Genomic DNA, 12181 nt, shown 5'->3' on the forward strand with positions numbered 1-12181 from the left:
CTACGGTATGGACAGATGAGTAAAAAATATGGAGTAAAAATAAATAAATAATAGGGGGAACAAATGTTAAAATAAATTGGGTAGAGGGAAATACTAGTGGTCAATGAGCCGGAGGGGTAAGGGGTATGGTATGTATGAGTTTTTCTTTTTTTCCTTTTATTTCTTTTTCTGCAGTGATATAAATGTTCTGAGAAACAATCATGGTGATGAACATATAACTATGTGATGATATTGTGAACCACTGAACGCACAGCAAGTATGGAATGTTCATACATAAGAATGTTCATGTTATATGTTGACTGGTTTTATTTGTAAAAATTTTTTAAAAACTGAATTATAAGCTGTCATAAAAAAAATTATGAGATTGTTCCTTGGCAGTGATTACTTCTTAAGGGTAGGATTCTAGGACAAAGAGAAGGGGAATTTTCCAACATTCTCTGCATTGTTTGTACACATATTTATTTGTTTAAAAACTTATTTTTATTAGGGACACTACAAGAAATTTTATCTCTGGGACTATGACAGGAGGGAGAGAGCAGGAGATTTCATTTCATTTCCTTTGGAATTGTATTGATATTTTTACCTTAAGCAAACAATTCTGTAATAAAAAGCAAATATTATTTCTGTAATAAAAGACTATAGTATTTTCAAAATACAATAAAAGATTACTTATCAACCTCCATCTAACCAACTCACTATATTAACAGACTTTCCCATTTTCTCAGTAAAGCATACATTGTTCTCACTCATTGAACTGTATGTTTAACAAGAGTCAGTTAATTTGTTCCCAAACTTATTGATATAATTTAACCAAATATTAAGTATATAAATGGTTAAAAATTCAGACAAGAGAAACAGTTGTTTCTATGAAAACAAAATTGAATGTTTTGAAAAGACTCAGTAACACAAAGTCATTAAAAATACTATAAATGAATTAAGCACACTGTGAGGCAACTATGTGCAAAAAACTAAAGAAAATTTTTAAACTCTAGAAAGCTACACTCAGATTCTTCCACAAGGGTTCTTTAAATTCCTCCTCCACTTAAAAAAAAAAATAATAACTGGAAATCCTAGTTAATACATTATGGGTTTTATGCAAGAAAAAGTACACAGAAATCTGATTTGTGAAACATCACCAAGGGAAATACCTGGACTCTTTAAATGTTTAATGGATTTAAGTTTCATTTTCAGGATTCCCAGACTTAACCGATTTTTCAATTCTTCAACCAACTATCCTACTAGAACATATCAAGATAAAGAGCTTCTGTTCTATATGTAATTTTAAAACAACCACTAAAAATTATTCTATTTAAATATACATGTCTTTATATGGCCCAAAGAGCAAATATTATTCAGTAGTAAATAAAATGACCTACACAAATAAAGGAAATGCTGCTTACAACTGCCAGTTCAATCATCTAAAAGGTAACACTTTCAGAGTCTAACAATTTAGTCTGCATTCATTTTCCCTAAATAACACCTCTTTTCCATTTGAGAATGCAGGACATAACAACAGGTAACACTAAATGTGACTGATGATAGCATGTTTTCGAAGTGCCAGAGAGTTTTCTTCTACATAAGAATAATTCAATCGTTTCATACCTCTTTATCGTAACCATCTCAGTTCTAGCCAACATCATCTCTCATCCGAATTATTACAATGCCCTCCTAACTGGACTCTGCTTTCCTCAACCCTCCCTTTGGGGATATATTCATTCATTCAACAAACATTCAGTGAGCACATATTCTGTTCCAGATACTATTTTAGTACTTGGAATATATCAGTGAACAAAAGGCAAAAATGGCTGCCTTTGTGGAATTTAAACACCATTTCTCTGCCCAAAATCTTCCTATGCCCACTTGCCACGTCTAGAATTTCAGCATCAAAATAAATAATTACAATAATGGATTATAACCCACTGAATGAAATTAAAATCTATTAATCATATGACAATAAACAAACAAGAGAGAATGTAAAGTTCTTCCCTATAGTAGAATGCCAACCAATAAATGTATAAAGAATAATAAAATCAGAAAATCAACATTTTGCAACACCATAGCAATAACTGATTCAGAGTATTATCTTCAATGGTTAATACAACAATTAGTTTAAAAAAAAATCTATGGAATTACATTAACCAAACAATGAACTCTGAGTTAAACCATGGCCCATAGTTAATAGTACAATTATAAAAGTGTGCTATCATTAATTGTAACAAATGTTCCACACCCGTGCTAGGCGTTAATAATAGGGTGGTATATGGGAATCCTATATTTTATGCACGACTGTTTTGTAAACCTACAATTTCTCTACTAAGGAAGGAAAAAAAAGCATTAATCACAAAAGAAAAAAGACACACAAAAAAAACCCTACCTCCTTTTCTTTTAATAAACTCCTTGCTATCCAAAAAAACAAACAAACACAAATTAGGTAAAATTTTGAAGAGGAACAGGATATTCAGAGTCTCAAAGCATCACCCCACAAATTATTAATTGAAAAGGCAAAAATGATAACTTTACAATGAAGAAACCTGGCAGACAGCACCTTAACCTAGTGATGAAATTAAAATTAACATTACCAAAAATGGAATAAACTGACATCATGCACTTCCTAATGGAAAAATCAACACTATGTGCCTCCTGACATAAGGCACTAAGGAAAGCACATTGCCACTTCTGCAATAACCCAGCCAAAAAAAATTTATAATCTGAACCTAATCAAGAGGAAATATCCAAACTGAGAAATATTCTACAAAATAATGAAAGCCAAATAAAGGTTTAGGAATTAACTACTAAAAGAATTCATGTTACAGAACTGGATTCTGAATCAGAAATGGAAAGAAAACAATTATTGTAATAGACATTATTGGGCAATAGAGATAACTGAAATACAGTATTGTGTTAAAGTTCTTGAATTTGATAATCATATTATAGTTATGTAAAACAATGTTCCTGTTCTTAGGAAATAAAAGCTGAATTACTTAGGGGTCACAGGATATGACATCTGCAATAACTCAATGGTTCAGTTATGTTTACACATGCACAGAAGCGATAATAAGGCAAATATGGCAAAATATTAACAATTGGTGAGTTTGTGGAGGGGTTTACAATTCTTCTTGTGATTCTTCCCTAAGTCTTACAATGGCCTCCAAGACCCTATATAGTCTGGCCTCCTGGTTAAGGCTCTAAAACCATCGCCCACCACATTCCTGCTCACTCACTCCATTCCATCCATATCAGCTTCCACACTGCTCTTGAGCATCCTAAGCATATTTTTTTTTTTTTTTTGCATGGGCAGGCACCGGAAATCGAACCCGGGTCTCTGACATGGTTAAGCACATTCTTGTATTAGAATCTTTATACTCCTTTTGCCTGGAATATATCTTTATATTTGTCTTTGCCTGGAATTTTTTTCCATAGATATTAACATGGCTCATTTAGAGAGGCCTAAGCTAATCACTATTTAAAATTGTTACCCCACACCCCTGTTTTATTTTTCTCTATAGACCTTATTACCACTTTACATACCATATATTTTATTAACTTATTTTACCATCTCTCTTTCCCCACTAAAACACAAATTCCATTATAGCAAGGGTATTTACCTGTTTGGTCCACTACAGTGTTTTAAGAACTTGGAACAATGTCCAGCACACAGTAGGTACTCAATATTTATTGAATGAATGAATTTTGTGTTACTTTGTGGCTCATTTAATAAGCATCTGTTTCCTTCTGATCCACCTTACCATACTGTCCAGATCTGGTGGTCTCAATGAATTACACTATTCCTTATAAAAACACTTCAGTTATAACAAACAAACAACAGAAAGAAGTAAAACATCTTCATGTTTTCTCAAATATATGAAAGGATAATCATAATTTGTGAATCCTAATTTTACTGTCAAGCTGAATAAAGGACAGAAAAGTAATTCTGAAGAATGAGAGAACAGAACTGATGGAAAGTTAACTTCCCGTAACCATTACCACCTGCCCCTCTTTTTTTTTTTTTTGGTGCACGGTTTGGGAATTGAACCCAGGTCTCTGGTATGGAAGGTGAGCATTCTACCACTGAACCACCCGTGCACCCACCTGCTCAGCTTTTCAGTATCAGTCAGAAGGGACACAATCAGGAGACAAGGTTATCTCAGATTGGTGTATCTACCCAGCAGAAGGCCTTTAGAGATATTAACCCTCTTAGGTTCCATCAGTTTGCTATCTACCATCTACTTGCAAAGTACCTGGGTTGTGCTCAACTTCTAACAGCTCTGACCTTTACAGTAGCCTTACTATGTCTGAATATGGAAGAAAGGGAGAATACTATGCAGGCAAAGAGCGCTAATAAACACTGACTTACGCTGTGAGTAGAGTAATATTTGAAACTCCAGAAGAGCACAAGTAAAAAGCTGAAACACATTCTCCACCCCAAGCAGTTCAAAGACCTCTTTGACAGGAAAGTCGAATAGAGGAAGTTCATTGGTGCTTGGTCTCTGGCAGATTATTGGCCCATAGACCCCAGAAAACTTCAAGGACCGGCCAGGAGGTGGAAGTGGTACCTCATAGAGTACATTATATATGTAGCTCTCAAGAGGAAGAGGAGGAGGCTGAGGTGAAGTGACTGCCTGGTACAGTTGCTCCAGCACACTTCTACATGCCTTCATGAAGGACATGGGTGTGATGAGGCAGATGCACTTAGAGACGTAGAGAGTATCCCGGCTAATGTCGTAGGAGTTGAAGCGCTGCAATTTGGTCCCAGGAACGCCTTCACCATCCTCCATGCCACTCTGGTCTCGACCATCAGCAGGGGGAGCATGTAGGACATCATACTCAGCATTGTGCATGTGGTAGAGAGTCTGCATTGCACTGCAGATCTGCTTGCTAGTCACCTCCTCATAAAATGTGAGAGCAAACCCAAATGTCCGAGAGCCATCCTCTCTTGTGATAATAAAGGCATGGAACTGGGGCTCCCTGGGATCAGCCTGGGTCTTGAATGCCAGCCCTTTGGGCATGCAAAGCTGCAAAAGACAACAAGGAAATAAGCAGTGAGAACTCTCACTGCTGATCCTCTTTTCAGAACACCATCATCACTATTCATTCACAGAGCATCAACAATGCTGGGTGTTTGGAATAGCAACATCAACACAGTAAAATACCTGCCCTAAACATCTCCCATTCTAATGCAAGATACACAAGTAAATAAAATCATATTTCAAATTCATCAGGACCATAAAGAAGAATACACAAAGTGTTAGGAGAACACTGAGCAGTCAGTTCAGCCTGGGAACATCAGATAAACTTCACAGAATAGATCATGCTAGAACTCAACAAGTAGACAAGGGAAAGAACATTTCAGGGACACTGAAGAGAATGCACAAGGATACAGAGGAAAAAGAGAGCTTAAAGAATTTTGGAAATAGGTGATTAATCATGACAACTTGATAGAAAATAAAGTATGTATTAGGAGATGCTAAAAGTATATCTAAAAATGAGAGACGCAAATTTGTGTCAAAAAATAAAACAAACGCAAATAGTTTTAAACTCTATCAGCTCACAAAATTCTATCATTAACAAAACCTCTTTTCATATCAAAAATGGTATTCATTTCATATAAAGCAAGGAGATGCAAAATCATGATAAAGATGTACTTTTTTCACTTTAATTCAGATAAGTTGCATGAAAAAAAGTTTAATTAATTAATTAAAAACTTAATTAATTAATCAAACTGACCTGAATCAATCAGTCCCACATTTTTCAGTTTTATATAATCCTGGCTATACAAATAAAATATCAGTAGCCTGGGTAAAACAAAAACCTACATTATATCTATTAGCTTTGAACTTGATTCCCCAAAGCCTTGGTGTTTCTAGAATACAGCATGCTAAAACAAAATAAGCACTGAACTAGGAGTCAGAAATGCGATGCTAAAAAAAAAGCAGAAAACCCTGATGCTCTCTAAGCCTCAGTGTTCTCAACTGTGAAATGTAGATAATAGAGTTTACTCCACTCACTTCACATGATTATTATGTGCACTAAACAAGATATCCTGATTCAAATATTCTAAAAACTATACAATGCCATTAAAAATATGAGAGACAGTACAAAAATATGGCTAAGAGCACAGGCTCTGGAGTCAGATTACAGGTTTCAAACTCCAGCTCAACTACTCATTAGCCATGTGACTTTGAACATATTACTTAAATTCTTTGGAAAAAATCTTAGTTTTCTAATCTATAAAATATCTGTGGGGGTGGGGTGGGGGGTTTTATATGTATGTACACAGGCACTTAATATTACCTACCTCATAGTACCTCAAGGGGAGTTGTGAGGATTAAATGAGTTAACTCGTATAAAACACTTACCAGAGTTCCTAGTGTAAGATTACTACTCAATGAAGGTTCTCTTTCATAGTAGCATTCTTCTACATGAGACTTAAAATGCCATGCTATCTCTAATTACGATGAAAACAAAAAAACCCATTTTGTCATATTAGTCACATACAACACAGAATGAATGAAAACTGCTTTAAATCTCACTCATCATGTAATCTCAAATGGTATAAACAGTCAGTATAGCTCATTACCACAAAAAATAGTTTACTGACCTAATGCTATGTATTTTATTTGACACAATAGAAGCATGTGACTTCTAACATATTTTGTATATTCTGAATATTTATTACATTACCTATATGTAATATATTATATACAGAATCATGAACCCCTACTTCAAAGGACCACATCATGCCATTTGATGGGACCACTGCTATCAGTCTGAACTCCTACTATAAATTACTCTGTAAACTTATAACAAACAAATACCAACCATTCCCACTGCATCTTGGTCAAAGGGATTCCATTCTACATTCTCAGGATATCGGGCTAGAACCTTAGACTTGAACGTTCGTCTCAGTGGTGTCTGCTCAAAATTTTCTCCTGAAAGAAAAAGAATGAAGCAAATCATCTCCACAAAATCCCTTTAAGTCACAGAGTAATGAATGTGTGAGCTTGGCAAGCCAGCCAGGTACAAAAATGAAGGCAAGAGGGTTAGTATGCCTCCTATCTAAGAATAGGAAAGGCATTAGAATTATTAGGTCAGTAAAGAAGCTGAAAAAGTTTAGCATGGTTAATATTGGACACCACTAGCTGTCTTTGCTTTCCTTAAAAATAAAATTATTACTAAAACTGAATGGTTAATTTTCTTGGGAGAGAAGGGAGAGGATTACAGTCATCTTTCTTTTTCCTGAAAGCCACATCAGTTTGCTTAAAGTTAATCAATGACATCACAGAAGAATTATTGAGAATTCAGAATAAATTATGCATTTCTGTGATCTCTAAAAAATACAAAAAGACTAAAAGATACAAAAACATTAAGGAAGAAGAATTTAAGGTAAATCTAATGTGCTGTTTTATCAATTCAGAATCATTTGAAATTTCTGAAATTCTCCATTGTTTCCCCCCTTCCCTCTCTGAAATACATTAGAATATACAGAAATAAAATTAAAGTGAAGAGAAGAAGAATCTAAGACCCCACCACCTAGAGAGATGCAAATCTGGAAAACCTATTGGTCAAAATAGGTATAAAAAGTTCAGAAGGTCAAAGAGTACAAAAATACCACTGGAGAAACATGTAAGAACCACCAGAAAGCTTTGGTTGTTCTCAATTGCTTCATTTTGTTTTTACCTTCAGTCGCACTTGAAATGAAAGGGCTGGCACCATCCCTGGCTTTAGAAGCCTGTATGTACTGGCATAATGCTATATGATAAATGAAATAACAGAGTATTACAACAAAGCAGCATTATTCAAACTTGTTTGACCATGACTCCAGTAAAAAATACATTTTACATCATGAACCAATAAACACATACATGTATGTGTAAATATAAATGTATCTAAAACAAAAACTTCACAAAACAATACTTACTTTACTATGGGTAACACATTTTTTATTTTTTCTACTCTCATTAAGCCAAAAAAAATACTGGTACTACTAATGGTCACAACTCATAATTTGAAAAACGTTATAAAAGAGTCAACAGGATAAAGAACTCAACAGATATCAAATTACTATTAAGTCACTAATGCTTTATCCTGAAAGCATACTCCCTCAAATATCTGTTTTCCTAACAAACTAAACACACCAAAACATTTTTTAAAAAATTAGCATGTGACATTGAAAAATATATGGGAAGTATGTTTGTGAAGATGTCAACAAAAATATTTTACACATATTTTATATATAGTATTATATATATATAAATACATACAAGATCAAGGACAATTCAATTGAATTTTATACCTATTTACTAAATAACCTTGTAAGAGAAGGGCTTCAGGTACTGTGAAGGATAGAGGGGCACCAGACAAAGCACCTACCTTCAAAGAACTGATGAATACAAGGAAAAGAACATACACAAACAATCATTTCATGGGAGGTTATTATCTGGGAGTCTCCAGATTTTCAATCAATGTAGTCTAACCATTCACAGCACACTTGCACAGGATCTAGTTTCTGTACTCTGATTAAAAGAACAAATTCTATTCCAACTATAGTTTTCTGAGGTAGTTTGGAACCCAAAGAGGCTGGGTAGTTATTAAGGAAGATGCGTTCTTTACCATCACAGAATTATGATAAGCCTAAAGTCAGATAATACTTCACCCTGAATCATCCCACAGCATCTCAAAAGTTTCTAAGAAATAGAAGAGTTTATAAAAATCCTAGGGCACCTGCCCCTAGGGAAAAAAGTTTCAGAAGAACCAATTTGGAAAGAGGAAGCTGGAAGTGAAAGGAATTGAAATTGTGGGACTTGATTTATTAGCAGAAAGAGGTTGAGTCTTGTCAGAAGTTGAAAAATAATGAATAAATAAGGAGGCCTGCCCCAGAAACCAACAATTTCAGTCAGAAAATCAGTGCTTTTATAACCAAAACCCTCTCTTCCATTTTCTCTCAGCTTTTCTCCATCTTCAGCAGAGGAAGCCCCCTTATTTATTCATTATTTTTCAACTTCTGACAAGACTCAACCTCTTTCTGCTAATAAATCAAGTCCCACAATTTCAATTCCTTTCACTTCCAGCTTCCTCTTTCCAAATTGGTTCTTCTGAAACTTTTTTCCCCCATCTTTCAAAATATTTTGATACTATTCACTAAAGAAGACTGGCAAAAATCAGTAGTCAGCTGGTAACAGCTACAGGAACAAAGCCCTATGGTTTATGTTGAGCTAGTCTCAGCAACACCTGCAAAGAGCATAACATGGTAAGCCTGTACTTACTATACAAAATAATTAAGCAGCAAACAGCTGACATAATGAACTCTAAAGTCTGAGATTCTCAGAATGTATTTTTAAACTGCATTCAGTTCTGAGAGAAGAAACTACTTCTTCCTCTTAAACCTCTTCACTTGTCAATTTCTTCCTTATTAGGCTAGAAAATCCTCTTTGTAAAACCTATGACATACTTGAACATGCACAGGAATCATGGCAGCTACCACTACCCTACATGAAAGCCTTTGAAGAAAGATGTTTTCCTAAGATGGCTGAGAGGTGCCCCTGGAAAAAAGGATGAGAATTTTAAACGGTGAGGTGAAGAATGAAGCAAAAGGGCTTTCAGGAAGATGGCAGAATAGGATAAGCCAAGTTTACCCCAGCTCCAAGGAACAGCTATAGAAGTGACAGAAGAAATGACCAGGACAGTGATTCCACGGTGTAAATGACATGAAAGGGGTCTTCTAGACTACATAGGAATGTCCTGGTTGAAAAAGTTGTGGAACTGAGATGCAGAGAACTGAAGACCATCCACCTAGTGCAAAGAGCCTAACATGCCCCTTTCCAAACAGAGGCAGGGTGCCCCGAGTAGTGCAAGGACTGGGAGGAGGGGACTAGGAAGTAAATCAACCCAGAATGCATGACACCTACGCATGCTGCCACACTCACACACATGGCCACACTGTATGTCCCCTGACCCCCACGACCTGTACCCACACCTGTGGCCCACACACCTGAGTCCCATACCCCCCACCCCCAGGGACCCAAGCACCCACTCCTCATACCCCAACATGGGACAGGCACATGCAAGCCCTGCCCCCACTTCCTACACATGCATACACTGCACTCCCTGCCCTCAAAACCCCTGAACCCTACCCCACACACCCCATGCCATGTGCACACTCTCACCCTGCTGTCCCAGCACCCTGCACAACCCTACCTGCACATCCATGCCACACGCATCACAAACCCCCTGCCCCAGCACACACACTCCCTGCTCTGGCCCAAAATGCCTAGCCCCTTGCCCCCCTCCCACAGGAATCTATGCACCTGTGCCCCCACACCTGAACCCCACCCACCGTGCCCCGCCCCCTGTGCCCTGCCCCCTCACCCGCTCCCAGGCACCCACAGCATGCCCTCCCACTCCCTGGGCCCCCCTCCAGCACATACCCTGCCCAGGGCACCCCACACACTTGTACAGCTCTCCCTCATCTGTTTCCCGCCTCCTCCTGCCTATGCAATGACCACACCACTTCTTATTCCTGCACTTCAAGGCCTGCCCAAACTGCCCCCTGCCCCCATGGCCCCTGCACCACCACTCCACAAACCTGCATACCGTACCCCATACTCCCGGGTACCAGCATAGTACCACCATCCCACGGGCACCAGCATAGTACCCACCTGTCCCACAAATACAAAACCTTACCCTACTGAGGGAAACCAACTTCCAAAGTAAATCTATCAAGATAATCACCTGCCTCAAAGGCAATGGAGAATCACAAAGCATATCAAGATGCAGACAGAAATAGAGCAGCCTAACGACTAAAAACACCAGAGGAGACACTGACTTTGGAATAACTATTCAAAGATCTTCATACAAAGATGTTTATAAAATCAATGGGCTGGTCTATGACATAAAAGGGATCAAGAAGACATCAGAAGATCATAAAGAAGAATTTGAAAGAATAAATAGAAAAGTAGCAGATATTACAGACATAAACGATACTGTAGACTAAATAAAAAATATACTAGAGAAAAACAGGAGCATATTTGAAGAGATAGAAAAAAGAATAAATGAACTAGAGGGCAGGACAACTGATTTTGAACACACACACAAAAAAAACAAATGGCAAAAATGATGGGAAAATTTAAATTGGATCTCAAGGAAATGATGGACAACTCAAAGCACATAAACATAAGAATCATCACTTTTCCAGAAGGAGAAAAGTTGAGTAAGGGCTAGAAAGATTAGTTGAAGAAATAATGGGACAAAACGTCCCCAAAACTTATAAAAGACATAAATATGAAAATCAAAGAACCCCAATGAACCCCAAATAGAATAAATCCAAATAGGCCTACTTGAAGGCACATACTAACCAGTCTGTTAAATGTTGAAGAGAAGCAGAAAATTCTGAAAGTGGAAAGAGAAAAGCAATCTACTAAATAAAAGAGAAACAAATTAGGAAAAGTTTGGACTACTCAACAGGTACTATGGAGGTGAGAAGGTAGTGATATGATGTATTTAAGATCGTGAAAGAGAAAGACTTCCAGCCAAGAATTCTGTACCCAGTCAAATTGTTCTTGAAAACTGAGGGGAAGATTAAAATTTTCACAGACAAACAAATACTGAGAGAATTTCTCAACAAGAGATGACCCTCCAAGAAATACTAACAGGAGTTCTGTAGGTTAAAAAAAATAAAAAAGACAGGAGATGGAGGTCTGGAAGAGGGCACACCAAATTGAACAGTACCAGTAAGGGTAACTTAAAGGATGAAAAGAGAGAAAGAAAAAAGAATATATAGATCTGCCAAATGAACTTCAAAGGATAAGATGCTAGATTCAAGAAATGCCCTTAGAGTAATAACTTTGAATGTTAACAGACTAACCTCACCCATTAAAAGATACTCACTGGCGGAATGGATTTTAAAATATGGTCCATCTATACGTGATTTACAAGAGACTCATCTTAGACCCAAGGATACAAATAGATTGAAAGTAAAAGGATGGAAAAAGGTGCTCCAAGCAAGCTATAACCAAAAGAAAGCAGGAGTAGCTATACTAATATCAGATGAAATAGACTTTAAATGTAAAGAAGTCATATAAACGAAGAATGACAATACATATTAATAAAAGGGACAATTCACCAAGAAGAAAGAACAATCATAAATGTTTATAATCCCAATCAAAGAGCTCCAAGGTATACGAGT

The 12181-nt window shown here is 36.7% G+C and overlaps 1 protein-coding gene across 3 annotated transcripts in view; it reads right to left on the reverse strand.

Moving 5' to 3' along the window:
* Nucleotides 1-12181, reverse strand: part of DENND5A (DENN domain containing 5A) — a 155299-nt gene that overhangs the window by 61676 nt on the left and 81442 nt on the right. For all 3 annotated transcript variants that reach the window (XM_077113953.1, XM_077113954.1, XM_077113955.1), the window contains exons 2-4: nt 7678-7749; nt 6820-6929; nt 4355-5012 (exon numbers count right to left, since the gene is read on the reverse strand). In XM_077113953.1, the coding sequence (XP_076970068.1) occupies nt 4355-5012; nt 6820-6929; nt 7678-7749 (840 nt within the window). The remainder of the gene's footprint in view (nt 1-4354; nt 5013-6819; nt 6930-7677; nt 7750-12181) is intronic.

The sequence above is a fragment of the Tamandua tetradactyla genome, chromosome 8 (genome assembly GCF_023851605.1).
Source record: "Tamandua tetradactyla isolate mTamTet1 chromosome 8, mTamTet1.pri, whole genome shotgun sequence".
In the NCBI taxonomy this organism is placed as follows: Eukaryota; Metazoa; Chordata; class Mammalia; order Pilosa; family Myrmecophagidae; genus Tamandua; species Tamandua tetradactyla.